This window comes from Dromiciops gliroides, chromosome 1 (genome assembly GCF_019393635.1).
Source record: "Dromiciops gliroides isolate mDroGli1 chromosome 1, mDroGli1.pri, whole genome shotgun sequence".
Taxonomy (NCBI): Eukaryota; Metazoa; Chordata; class Mammalia; order Microbiotheria; family Microbiotheriidae; genus Dromiciops; species Dromiciops gliroides.
This window is the reverse complement of record NC_057861.1, coordinates 453,038,750-453,050,892: the sequence shown is the minus strand read 5'-3', so window position 1 is coordinate 453,050,892 and position 12,143 is coordinate 453,038,750. Positions and strand designations below refer to the sequence as shown.

The window sequence follows — 12,143 nt, the reverse complement described above, 5'->3', positions numbered from 1 at the left end:
CATTTCTCTTTTTCATTCCTAAACTCTTCTGCCCCTCCTCCCCCTTAAGAAAAAAAAACAACAAAAAACTTTCCCCAGGACTCACATCAGCAGAAGTACCTTCCTGGACAGAGCTGCCATTGGGAAAGCTGCTACTGTGACCTCCCCAATGCTAAGCCAGGAAGAGCAGGCAGAAAACTACAGTTGGTGGCAAGAGCTGGAGAATGGAGACATCTGTCACGCTCACTCAAAACTAGTGACACTTGTTGAGAACCACCACTGTGGGTGTTGGGGCTTATCTAAGTCACGGATGGGTTATGAGGTGTTACCTTGCACTGATGAAATCACAGATCCCTTATAGATGTCTGTAAGTGATTATTTGGAGAGCTCCATCTTTCAGATCAATTTTGTATTAGTAGAAAAACACTTATTAAACATCTGCTATTTGTGATTCAGAATTGAGTCAATTGCCTTTCTATTTCTTGCCCAGCTTCCATCATTTCTTTTTTTTTTTTTTTTGTGGCAGGACAATGAGGGTTAAGTGACTTGCCCAGGGTCACACAGCCAGTAAGTGTCAAGTGTCCTCCTGAATCCAAACATCTGCTATTTGTAAAGCACTCTGCTAGCATAGCTATGGACTGGTATGTAGTTAAGTAGTTAGGAAAATACAAAAATAAGGAACTGTCTCTGACCCGCAAGGAGCTTATAATTAGGGAGAGTAGTTAAAATACCCACAAATAAAAAACAAACCATAAATACATAAGAATAGATCAAACAATATGCTATGAGACTTTTCAGGGGGATAAAGCTTATTGATGATTGGGTATGGCATAAAGGAAGTAGCATTTATACTTGCCATTATGGGACAGGGAGACTTCTAAAAGGAGAGAATGAACAGGAAAGGGCCATTTCAGGCATAAGGAATACTGTCATCAAAAAACTGAAGGCAGAAAAGAGTAGAATATGCATATGGAAGAGATTCCACTTATCTGGTGCACATTGTAGGTAAAAATGAGTAGTTTGAAATATAGTCGCAAAGGTTGGAAGTTGGAAGGCTTTTAATGGCAGGCTTAGGAGTCTGAACCTTATTTGGTAAGCAATAATAAGTCCTTACAGGATTTTGAGTAGGAGAATGACCAATAAAATCTGCACATATGGAAGTTAGAATTATAATGGGTGTGAAAAGAAATTGAGACTGGGGTAGACAAGCCTAAAGGTAGGAGAAAGTTATTGTAGTACATAAGATGAAAAGTAATGAGGGTCTAGTCTATTTGTTGTTGTCATGTAGTTTTTCAGTTGTATCCAACTCTTTGTGACTCTATTTCTTGACAAAGACACTGAAGTGGTTTGCCATTTCCTTCTCCAGGTCATTTTACAGATGAAGAAACTGAGGTAAAGAGGGTGAAGTGACTTGCCCAGGGTCACACAGCTAGGAAGTATCTGAGGCCAGATTGGAATTCAGGAAGAGTCTTCCTGACTCAAGGCCCAGTACTTTATCCACTGAGCTACCTAGCTGCCCTTAGACTAGCTGTCTAGTCTATTGGTATTTAATAAATGTTTGCTTAATTTTAATTTATTGTGACTTCTGATTTTGAGGACAATGCTCTTTTTTTTAAACTGGGCCACTCTATTTCTATCTTATTTGTAACAATTACCCCACACCCCCGCAAAAGCCCTTTCTTAAGGTATATATATATATATCCTGTTTTCTGCCCACATGAAGTCAATAAGCATTTATTAAATGCCTATTTGCCAGGCACAGTGCTCTGAGGATACAAAGAAAGGCATAAGACAATTCCAGTCTTTTTAGTTTTAAAAATCAACCTTGGCCATAAATGACATATAAGTGTTATGACTGCAGAATGCCCTTGGAACCTCCTTTAAGAGATGGCTGTGAAGAGCTCATTGGAAACCTCCCCAAATAAGCTATCTTTTTCTTTCTCCATTAGGGGGAACTTATTCCTTTGTCTTTTCTCTGTCCTTTCTGGGTTCTGAGAAGGGCTCTCAGGACTTCAAAAGATTAGTAAAGGAAGATACATAGCAAAGTACACACTCCAAAGGATCAAAGAATTTTGGAGCTGGAAGGCACTCTCAGGGGCTGTTTAATTCAAGAGATACATGAAAGGAGTTGCCACTAAAATCCACTTGACAAGTGGCCATCCAGTTCCTGCTTCAAGACCTCTCAGTCGGGGGAGCTCAGCACCTTTGGAGGCAGGACTTTGCACTGATGGACAACTGTCATTGTGAGGATGTTTTGTTTTGTTTTTTTTCTGACATCGAGCCTAAATTGGCCTCCTCAAAACCCACATCCTTTGCTCCTGTTTTTGTCCTCTGGGACCAAACAGAACGAGGCTAATCCTGCTTCCATTTGACAGCTCTTCAGATACTTTAAGACAGCTATCGTGTCCCCCTAAGTCTTCTTCTCTACAGGCTAAAAATACCCAGCTCCTTCCTCTGATCTTTATTTGTCCCTTCTCCTTTCATGCTCCATATGCCACAACAAACAAGAATTTTCTAAAATGCCCACTATGTGCCAAATACCTTTCTAGGCACTCGATAGAAAAAAAAAAATCCTTGTCCTCAAAGAACTTGATTCTATAGGATAAAACAACGTGTATAGATATGAGAATATAGAAAAATAAGTACATCCCATGATCTTTACAAGTACAAAATAATAGAAAGATGGAGGGCTTGGAATTTTTGACATCCTTCTCCACTACTGTCCTTTGGGCATTCACGTCAGGAGGCTAACACTTCTCTCTGCCTGTCCAGCCAACCACTCCCCTACCCTTCACTGAGCTATTTTTAAGTGTGTAGGTGTGTGTTGTTATTGCTGTGCCTGGCTGAGAGAATCCAAAGGGAGTCTAATCTAACCAAAAAGGAATCAGATCATAAAAACCTGTGCTAAGTATGATTCAGCAAGGAAAAAATGAACTAAAATGAATGCCAATTTAGGCTGGAAAAACTTGAATTCTTAAGCATGCAGACATGTGTAGTCACTTATGAAACTGTCTGATTACAGATGTTTTTGCACATCTGTCAGCAAAATCAGCTCTCCAAATGCAAAAGATACAACTCAAGGACATTTTAGGAGCTTATTTGACTCTGAAGAAGATTTTGAAACCTAAGAGGAATTAATATATTTCACAAGTCATAGAGGAGTTACTGTGTTTGATTATAAGGAACACCGGTATAGGAAGCCCATTCCATAAGCACCCATTCCTTGGCAGTTTATTTAACCATTGATACCTGAAACATCATCTGAATGATAAAGTCCAAGAGCACTATGGAAAAGAAACCAGCAATAATAACCTAGTTGCAATAGAAATGACAGGAAAGTACTTCCATAGAACATCCAGAGAGAAAGGAGTTGGGAAGCCTCAAGTGTCATCTTCTGAGACACAGATATGGTAGACACAGCATCCCCTGGCCGGCTGTTCTGTTGGGCTGATCAAAGGTCAGACCCTGCTCATGTGACAGAGGCCTCTAAATAACTAGTGAGGGGGCCTCCTGGGGACCGAAAATTGCTTCTTTGAAGATCTGAAACGTGGCACACTATATCTGGTGCCTGAACAAATAGCTATTCTGAGATCCCACCTACTTTCAATCTTAGGGAATTAAGAAGGGATTCCTGCAATCTCAAGGAGGAAGGAAGATCAGAAACCTATTTCTTGGCCTATGGTTTCAGCCTACCATTCACTTTAATGTTCAGTTCCTGAGCTAGATAACAGGACTAATGGATAAAATATTACAGTTCCTCTTATGATAAAAATGGGTCAACAACAATGTGTTCTGGCATTCTTTTTGATTACTAAGAACTGCCCCAATTTTACCATCTCATACCTGCAGCATTTGTTCTTCCTCTGAAGATATCATCATAGGCTTTCCACTGAGGCTTCACTTGGTAGGCATGGATAAAGACCACAAACACTACCACGAGACACATCAAGGGAATGAGAGCAGCAGTGAAGAGAGCTGCATAGACATTTGGGATAAAACATCTGAAAGAGAGAAGAGCAGAGATATTTTCTTACTTCAGCATTCAGAAAAGTAATAACCAAATACAAATAAGATCTATCCTTCAAAATAATGCACTGATGATCTACCTTCTACTTAATTTGAGACTCTTACATAGACAGATTTCCCTACTTAACTGGAGTTTGGCTTGAGTAAAGAAGATCTAGAAACATCTTGCAAGTTTTAAGGTTTTTATAATTGTATGCAGTGAATGGGTTTGCCATTCTAAAATGGTACATATCTCTGTTTTCCATTTTTATCCCTTGAAATAAAGGTTTGTTTTTTTTTTCAAATTGGTTTTTAAAAGTCACCTGCATACATAGAAAATAACCTAATTCAGGAATAATTGAGGTCTCATCAGTGTTAAAACTGGTATGATGGTAGTTTCACAATTTTCCATCACTTGGAAACTTTTTGAAATTCTAATAAAATATTTGAACAATAAAGCTGACTTCCTCTTTGTTTGAATAATGCAGTCCAGGGCCACTATGGAAATATTCAAAGGCAGTTGAATTACACCTTTAGAATGTTAGATCCACTTGGAGTACACCCAAATCCTTCCATCAAAGGCTGAAAATGGTCTAAATATTTACATATAGTCAGCATCAAAACAGTTAGTGGCATACATTTATTACAATACATTCCTCTTCCCAAAGAAGCTGCATAACTTTTTTTTTTTAGGCAATTGGGGTTAAGTGACTTGCCCAGGGTCACACAGCTAGTCAGCGTTAAATGTCTGAGGCCAGATTTGAACTCAGGTTCTCCTGACTCCAGGGCCAGTGATCTATCCACTGCGCCACCTAGCTGCCTCAGTTGCATATCTTTAAAAAAAAATTATTGTAGGTCTTTCATAGGCATATAGTATCACTGAAATGTTTTCCCCTATCAGAGATGGACTTTTGCAGTGATAAGCAGTTTGAGGATTCTTGACTATTTCTGTTTGCATGGTTTCCATGGCTCTGGTCCCTTGTAGTTCTTATCTCGTCCACAGGGCTATCTAACCTCTATGATCTTCATCTTTAAAGAGATGGTCCAAATATAAATGTCTTAAATTTGAGAACTGAATTTGGTGGCACCAGGCCTAAAGATCCCTTGTACTCATCAACATGTCAAGGACCTGTGACTTCCTGTTAATGGGTCCCAAATTCAATACAACAAACAAACATGAGCGCCCTTGACCCTGGATATCGAGGTACTAAAAATAGAGGTACCTTTGATCACCTGTGTGTGTATATATTAGCTTTAGCAGGCTTTGTTGTTATTCTAATCTGCCATCCGAGGTCACTATGAGGGAATAATAGGAAGAGAGATATAGTCCTCACTCTTGAAAATCTTACAGGAGATTCCAAGTCAGATGGTGACAGAGGCAAACAGAGGAAGAATTGTGTTGATTGAATTTAAAGTCTGACCAAACCATTTTGTCCTGGCAAGATCAAATGCTGAACAATCCACCAATATCTACCAAACAGTTAAGGCTCAACCTTAAAGCACAGCAAGGTCTGAAATTTAAGCTATTACCTATATTTAGACATAATAAATTTATTATATAACATATAAAAGATAATTGAAATATAAACTATAAGAGGAGCGGGAGGAAATTCTTTTAAAATTCATTAAAAATTTGAATATATAAACATTTGTTAAGCATTTATGGTGTGTTGAATATTGTTTGGGGAGAAAAGTTCCTGCCCTTATAGCTTTCACAGTCTAGTAGTGTCTTATTTATTTATTTATTTATTTATTTGTTTGTTTGTTTATTTATTTATTTATTTTTGTACTCACCTAAGGTGGTAGATGAAATGCCTTCTGAGTGTCCTCTTATTATTTTTTTATTTTTTTTTGTGGGGCAATGAGGGTTAAGTGACTTGCCCAGGGTCACACAGCTAGTAAGTGTCAAGTGTCTGAAGCCGTATTTGAACTCAGGTACTCCTGAATCCAGGGCCGGTGCTTTATCCACTGTGCCACCTAGCTGCTCCCTAGTAGTGTCTTATTCCTTGAAAGGGGCTGAAGAAATAAGGACAATCACCAGGATGGAAGGGTCACAGGCACAGGGTCTAAATCAGGGGCCAAATACATATAAACCAAAGACCAGCTTATTTCGTTTTGGCCCTGAAAGGAACAGGAAGCCAGGATTGGAGATTCAATCCTGGAAAGTCAGTCCAGGAGCAGGAAGCAGGATATAGGGAGTGTTGGGAAGCTGTTGGACTCAGATTGATTGTCTCCCCAAAACTTTGGACTTTTTGACAGTGGTAAGTTCCCAGGCATAGCCCTGTATTTCTCAGAGAGAAGATTAAAAAACAACAGTTATGGCTCCATTATTCCTATTCTGAATCTCCCATTCTTCTAAGATTCAGACAGATATTTTCAACCACAATAAATGCACAGCTGAAGAAATTTACATTTTGTTCAGAAGGTATAGAATTAGCCCATGTTGTTAGTTCACATTAACTTGAAATTTTAAAGTGAAAGGTCAGTAGTCAATCCCTCCTTTTTGTTCACATTTTATCCAAATAAAAAGATCACAACAGTCTTTTCTGATGCCACTGCGCTCTGACTGTCTTTAAAGTGAAAATGTTTGAGGACATTAGGATCTTCGATATTTCCTTTTTTTATTGGCTCTCCCTCATCTACCTGTAAACATGATTCCTTTAAAAGCATTCTCACAACCTTTATATGCTGTCCATCTGGTCCCCTGTCTCTTCCTATTCTTTTCACCATTAAACTTCTCGAAAAAGTTGTGTTGTTCCAATGCCTCCACCTTTTCATCAGCCACTCTTTCCTTGGTCCTTTGTGATGGGGCTTCTATCAGAAATACTCTCACAATCTACCATGTTTAAGGCAGCATGTTAATGTATCTGAGATATCAAGATAAGATGCTGACATTCTCCTGTGTTTCCAGAGACTTTCTCCCAACAGTTATTAGTCTTCTCTCAGTGCCTAGTCTCCCCTGACCTCTCTGAAGTTTTTGACATGACCACCCTAGGCTGCTGAATACTTACTTTTGCACTGATATTAGAAACTCATCCCCTCCAGTCTCACTCATGTTGTCTTTTTAATTACTCTTTCCTTATCTTTTTCAGTGGTTCATCATCCTCTTAATAATAGCTAACATTTATATAGTGCTCCCTATGTGTCAGAAACTGTGTTAAGAGCTTTACAATTTTGTATCTCATTTGGTCATCTAATGAGATTCAATACTGGGAGGGAGGTACTATTATTATTACTCCCCATTTTACTGAGGCAAAGAGGGTTTAAGTGACTTGCCCAGGGTCACAAACCTAGTAAGGGTTTGAGTCTGGATTTGAACTCAGGTCTTAATGCATCCAGGCTCAGTGCTCTATTTACATTGGCATCTAGTTTGAACTCTATAATGAGGATGTTTCCCAGTTGTCTATCATTGCCCTTCTCCTAGTTCTATTTATTAAAGTTTTAGAGGTGATCCTATGTATGAAATTCTTGACCTCCTTTCTGAACTCAAAGCCTTTATCTCCACCTGTGCATAGGCCATCTCTACCTAGACATCTGACTGGTGCCGTAAACTCAATGTATCTCACACTGAGCTTAAGACCTTATTCCTCCTAAAGTTCTTCCTTCTTCTGACTTCAAATCTGTGTGACCTTGACTTTAGCTTTGCCTCTTCTCTCCCTAATCTTTCACTGTCCACCTCCACGACATCCCTGCTACTCTGTATTCTCACCAGAATGACTTTGTTACCTGCACTGCTGTAAACACCTGCTAACAGGTCATCCTGCCTTCATTCTTCCCCATTCTAATCCAGCCGGCAGATCCCTGCCAGAAGAATCTTTGTTAATCATCCATCTAGTCATATCACTTCTTTGCTCAAAAATTGTCATTGTTACTCTATTGCCAGCCACTTAAAGGTCAAACTTTTCTGTCAGTCATCCAAGGTCCTTTACAACACAAAACAATTGATACTTCAACCCCATCTATACAGTCCTTTCCAAGCTAGAACTAGAACTCTAGGTTCTACCCAAACTGTTATTCCTTTCTGCTTCAGTCACCCCTTCTTCCCACCCCCGCCTCATTCTCAGAACACTCTCTCTTGAGTTTGTGACTTCGTTCATACGTTCTCTGGATCTGGAATGCCCTCCTTCAGTCTTCCTCACCTGCTGAATTCCTGCCCATTCTTCATTGCCTTTTTTTGGGGAGTAAGGAATTGGGGTTAAGTGACTTGCCCAGGGTCACACCCATTCTTTCAAGGCTACAACTCACATTCTAGTTCTATCCTGAAGCATTCCCTGTTCTCTCTCAGCTTCCTTTCATTCAGTAAAAGCTTCTTCCAGGACTCCACAAAGTTCTTTATTCTTTAACACACATAAAATATCATGTTTCTGTATTATAGTTATGTATGTTTTGTTTTCTTACTCCTCCTCTCTCGTTAGACCCAAGGTCTTCTTGATTTTTTTAAAATGTTAAACAAGATACATATACAAAATGCTTTACAAACCTTGAGTGTTAGAGAAATAAAGCTATTATTAGTATTATTATTGTGTCATGGGCTCCTTTGAGAATCTGAAGAAGCCTAGGAAACCCTTCTCAGAATAATGGTTTTTGTTGTTGTTTTTTTTTTTTCACTAGGCAGTTGGGGTTAAGTGACTTGCCCAGGGTCATACAGCTAGTGTCAAGTGTTTGAGGTCACATTTGAACTCAGGTCCTTCAGACTCCAGGGCTGGTGCTCTATCCACCTAGCTGCCCCATTCAGAATAATGTTTTGAAATGGACAGAATAAGCTATATAGAATTACAAAGGAAACTAATTATATTGAAACACAGTTATAACATATTTTCAAAATCACATTCATGGGCCCTAGGTTAAAAAACCCTAGACTTTTAAGTTTCATGATGTCATAGACAATGTGTTATATTTTAAAGTTGTACCATCCTTCAATGCCTAGCACAGTGCTCTGCACACAATAGATGTTTAATGAACAAATACCCTCAGTACCACTGTTATGAGACTGAGACCATTGAGGGCTTGGAAATGAAAAGAGATGAAGGTGACACTTTTTGAGCAGGAAGATTTCTTCTTACCATTATGCTTTTTGCTTTTTTGTTTTTTTTTTGTTTTTTGGGGGGGCAGTGGGGGTTAAGTGACTTGCCCAAGGTCACAAGCTAGTAAGTGTCAAATGTCTGAGGCCCGGATTTGAACTTAGGAACTCCTGAATCCAGGGCTGGTGCTTTATCCACTGTGCCACCTAGCAGCCCCCCCCTACTTCTTACCATTATGGAAACATTTGCAAAGTGTAGCTACATGGCACAGTGGATAGAGTGCTGGGCCTGAAGTCAGGAAGACCTTAGCTCAAATCTGGCCTCAGACTTATTAACTGTTGACCCTGAGAAAGTCACTTAACCCCCGTTTGCCTCGGTTACCTCATCCTTAGAATGAGAACAAGAATAGCACCTCCCTCCTTGAGTTGTTGTGAGGATCAGATGAGAATATTTGCCAGTCCTTGGAACATGGTGTTATATGAATGTTAACTGTTTATCCATTGCATTCTTCATTGGCTACTCAAGGATGTCAAGAAGTAGGCAGAAGACTGGTGTATGCAATAAGTTGTAAACTGGCTCATGTTGTAATTGCAACAGTACAGAAAGAGAAGCAGAGGCTGCAATTAGATGTATTTCAAGTATGTGGTTTGGTGTGAGAGCAGAGAATGAGGGTAGCAGAGCATGAAGGTCAGAAGTTCTTAATGGTACAGTGCCAAAGGGCAAGAGATTATGAATTGAGGTATAACAGAGAATGGAATATGGGCAAATGAGGCTGGGAATCCTCAGAATCTGAGGTATTCCTATGGAAATCCTGAGAAGGGTCACTGTGATGAGTATGTAGGGGGTGGAAGAACAAAGCAGAAGGGTTTCAGGCCTGACAGCTTGTATTTTCCCCACAGCAAAAGTCCATAGGAACTCCAACATAAGATTCTATTTAGCATAGACTATATTAATTGAGTGTAAAAGCTGAACTAACCTCTGGGTTTCTATTTTCATAGGAGAAAACCTGGGTGACACGAGGCGATCTAACAATATATCTTCATTCTACTTAAAGGGACAGAAACAGCAATCTCTTATGCTTTACTCTCCCAAAGGCACATAGTAGGGGCCTCTCCAAATAAAGAAATGTGTCCTGATGTTCAAATGGCAGATGGTTGAAAGGATCACTTGCAGGTGACAATTTTATTGCCTTTCTAAATAGTCCTGATATCTTTGAGTCAAATCCATCACAGATTCTAACTGGTGGGAATTTTTACTTCATGGCAGACCAATTGGGGGGGGGGTAGAATTCTGAATACGTCAAGTTTTTCAGCACCTCTTAAATCATACCCCATCAACTTTGAGGATTATTTGAAAACATCTTACTTTGACCATCCCTTCAAGGCTAACAGTTACTGTTTTGACTTTATGACCAACAACATTTGAATAGGCTTCATCAAAAATGCTCCTGTCTAGAGGGCAGCTAGGTGGCACAGTGGATGAAGCACTGGCCTTGGATTCAGGAGTACCTGAGTTCAAATCTGGCCTCAGACACTTCACACTTACTAGCTGTGTGACCCTGGGCAAGTCACTTAACCCTCATTGCTCCGCAAAAACAAAACAAAACAAAACAAAACAAAAATGCTCCTGTCTAAACAGAGGTTAACCATGATAAGAGCCATGCACTGTGGCCCAAGGGAGAGAATAAGCAACCCTGGCAAAGAACCTAACCTACCCTGGTTGGGTAAAATGATAACATAGTAATAATTTTAAAAGTGAGCACATGTCAGGGGTCTAGAGTTAGGAAATGTTGAACACATTGTCAGAACAGGTTTTGAAATGGGGCTGGGAACAGAATTCTTGGAAAAGCTGAATATACTGTTAAGAAATGAGCAGACCAAATACTATGCACAGAAGAGTACTAAGGGCGTAGTCAAAATTAACCCACTGGCAGTATTTCTTCAGAAGAGAGAGACCAGATACCATAAGAAGAAAGAAAGGCCATGTGGAACTGATTTTTCAAAGAGAAAAAAAATAAAGTGTGGTACTAGTAATTACCAGTCCATCTAGCTTCAAAGCATCTACAGTAGTTTCCAGTTATTGTTTTTTTCCCCCTGCTAAATAAACACTCCTTTTGGCTCTTTACTTGAACATGACTAACTCTTGCTCTTTTCCTCATATTCATGTGTAAGTTTCCCCTTCACTAATAGTCTCTAACCCTTGCTAATTTCCCTTCAGAACATCTCCAGAACTTCTATGCTGAGTCACAGGCAAACATTGTTATTTTTCTTTTGATTTTTTACTTTTCTCCAACCTTCTTTCCAATCACTAATGATCCCTGATCTCACACCTTAGGACCCTGAACATGTTTGGTTCCAAATTAATTAATGGGAAACAAGTTAATTTCAGTTAGTCAATAGCATTTGTTAAGCACCTACTATGTGCTAGGTTCTGTACACAGAAAGGCAAAAAACCATAGTCTTTGCTTTCAAGGAGATCACAGTCCAATAGAGGAAAAGATAAGAGGATGTAGTTTGTCTTCCTACCTCATCATTTAACTAAAACTAATCCAGCCAATTACCAATGATCTTTTACTTTCCCAGGGCCATGAGGGTTAAGTGACTTGCCCTGGGTCACACTCTAGTAAGTGACAAGTGTATGAGGCCACATTTGAACTTAGGTCCTCCTGAATCCAGGGCCAGTGCTCTATGCACTGAGCCACCCAGTTGCCCCCCAATGATCTTTTAATTGCTAAATCTAATCACCTTTTCTCAATCCTTATCCTTCTTGACCTCTCTGCAGCCTCTCACATTGTCAGTCACCCTCTTCTCTCTCTACTTCTTCCTTCCCTGATTTTTGTGACACTGCTGTCCTGTTTCTTCTCAGTCTCTTTGCTGGACCCTCATCCAGGTCACATCTCCTCACTGAGCATTTTGTCCTGGGTCATCATCTTTTCTTCCTCTGTGATATTTCACTTGGTGATCTCATTAGCACCCATGATTTGTATTACCATCTCTACGCAGATGATTCTCAGATCAATTTGTCTAATGCTAACCTCTCTCCTGACCTCCCCTTCTGCATCTCCAACTGGATATTGGACATTTCTAATTAGATGTTTTATAGATGTCTTTATTTCAAACGTCCAAAACAGAGCTAATT

The 12,143-nt window shown here is 39.6% G+C and overlaps 1 protein-coding gene across 1 annotated transcript in view; it reads right to left on the bottom strand.

Annotated features, from left to right (window-relative positions):
* The window catches only part of ADGRV1 (adhesion G protein-coupled receptor V1), a 786,537-nt gene that overhangs the window by 184,502 nt on the left and 589,892 nt on the right, over positions 1 to 12,143 (bottom strand). Inside the window, 1 exon segment of the mRNA XM_043996987.1 lies at positions 3,823 to 3,980. Within this exon segment, the coding sequence (XP_043852922.1) occupies positions 3,823 to 3,980 (158 nt within the window).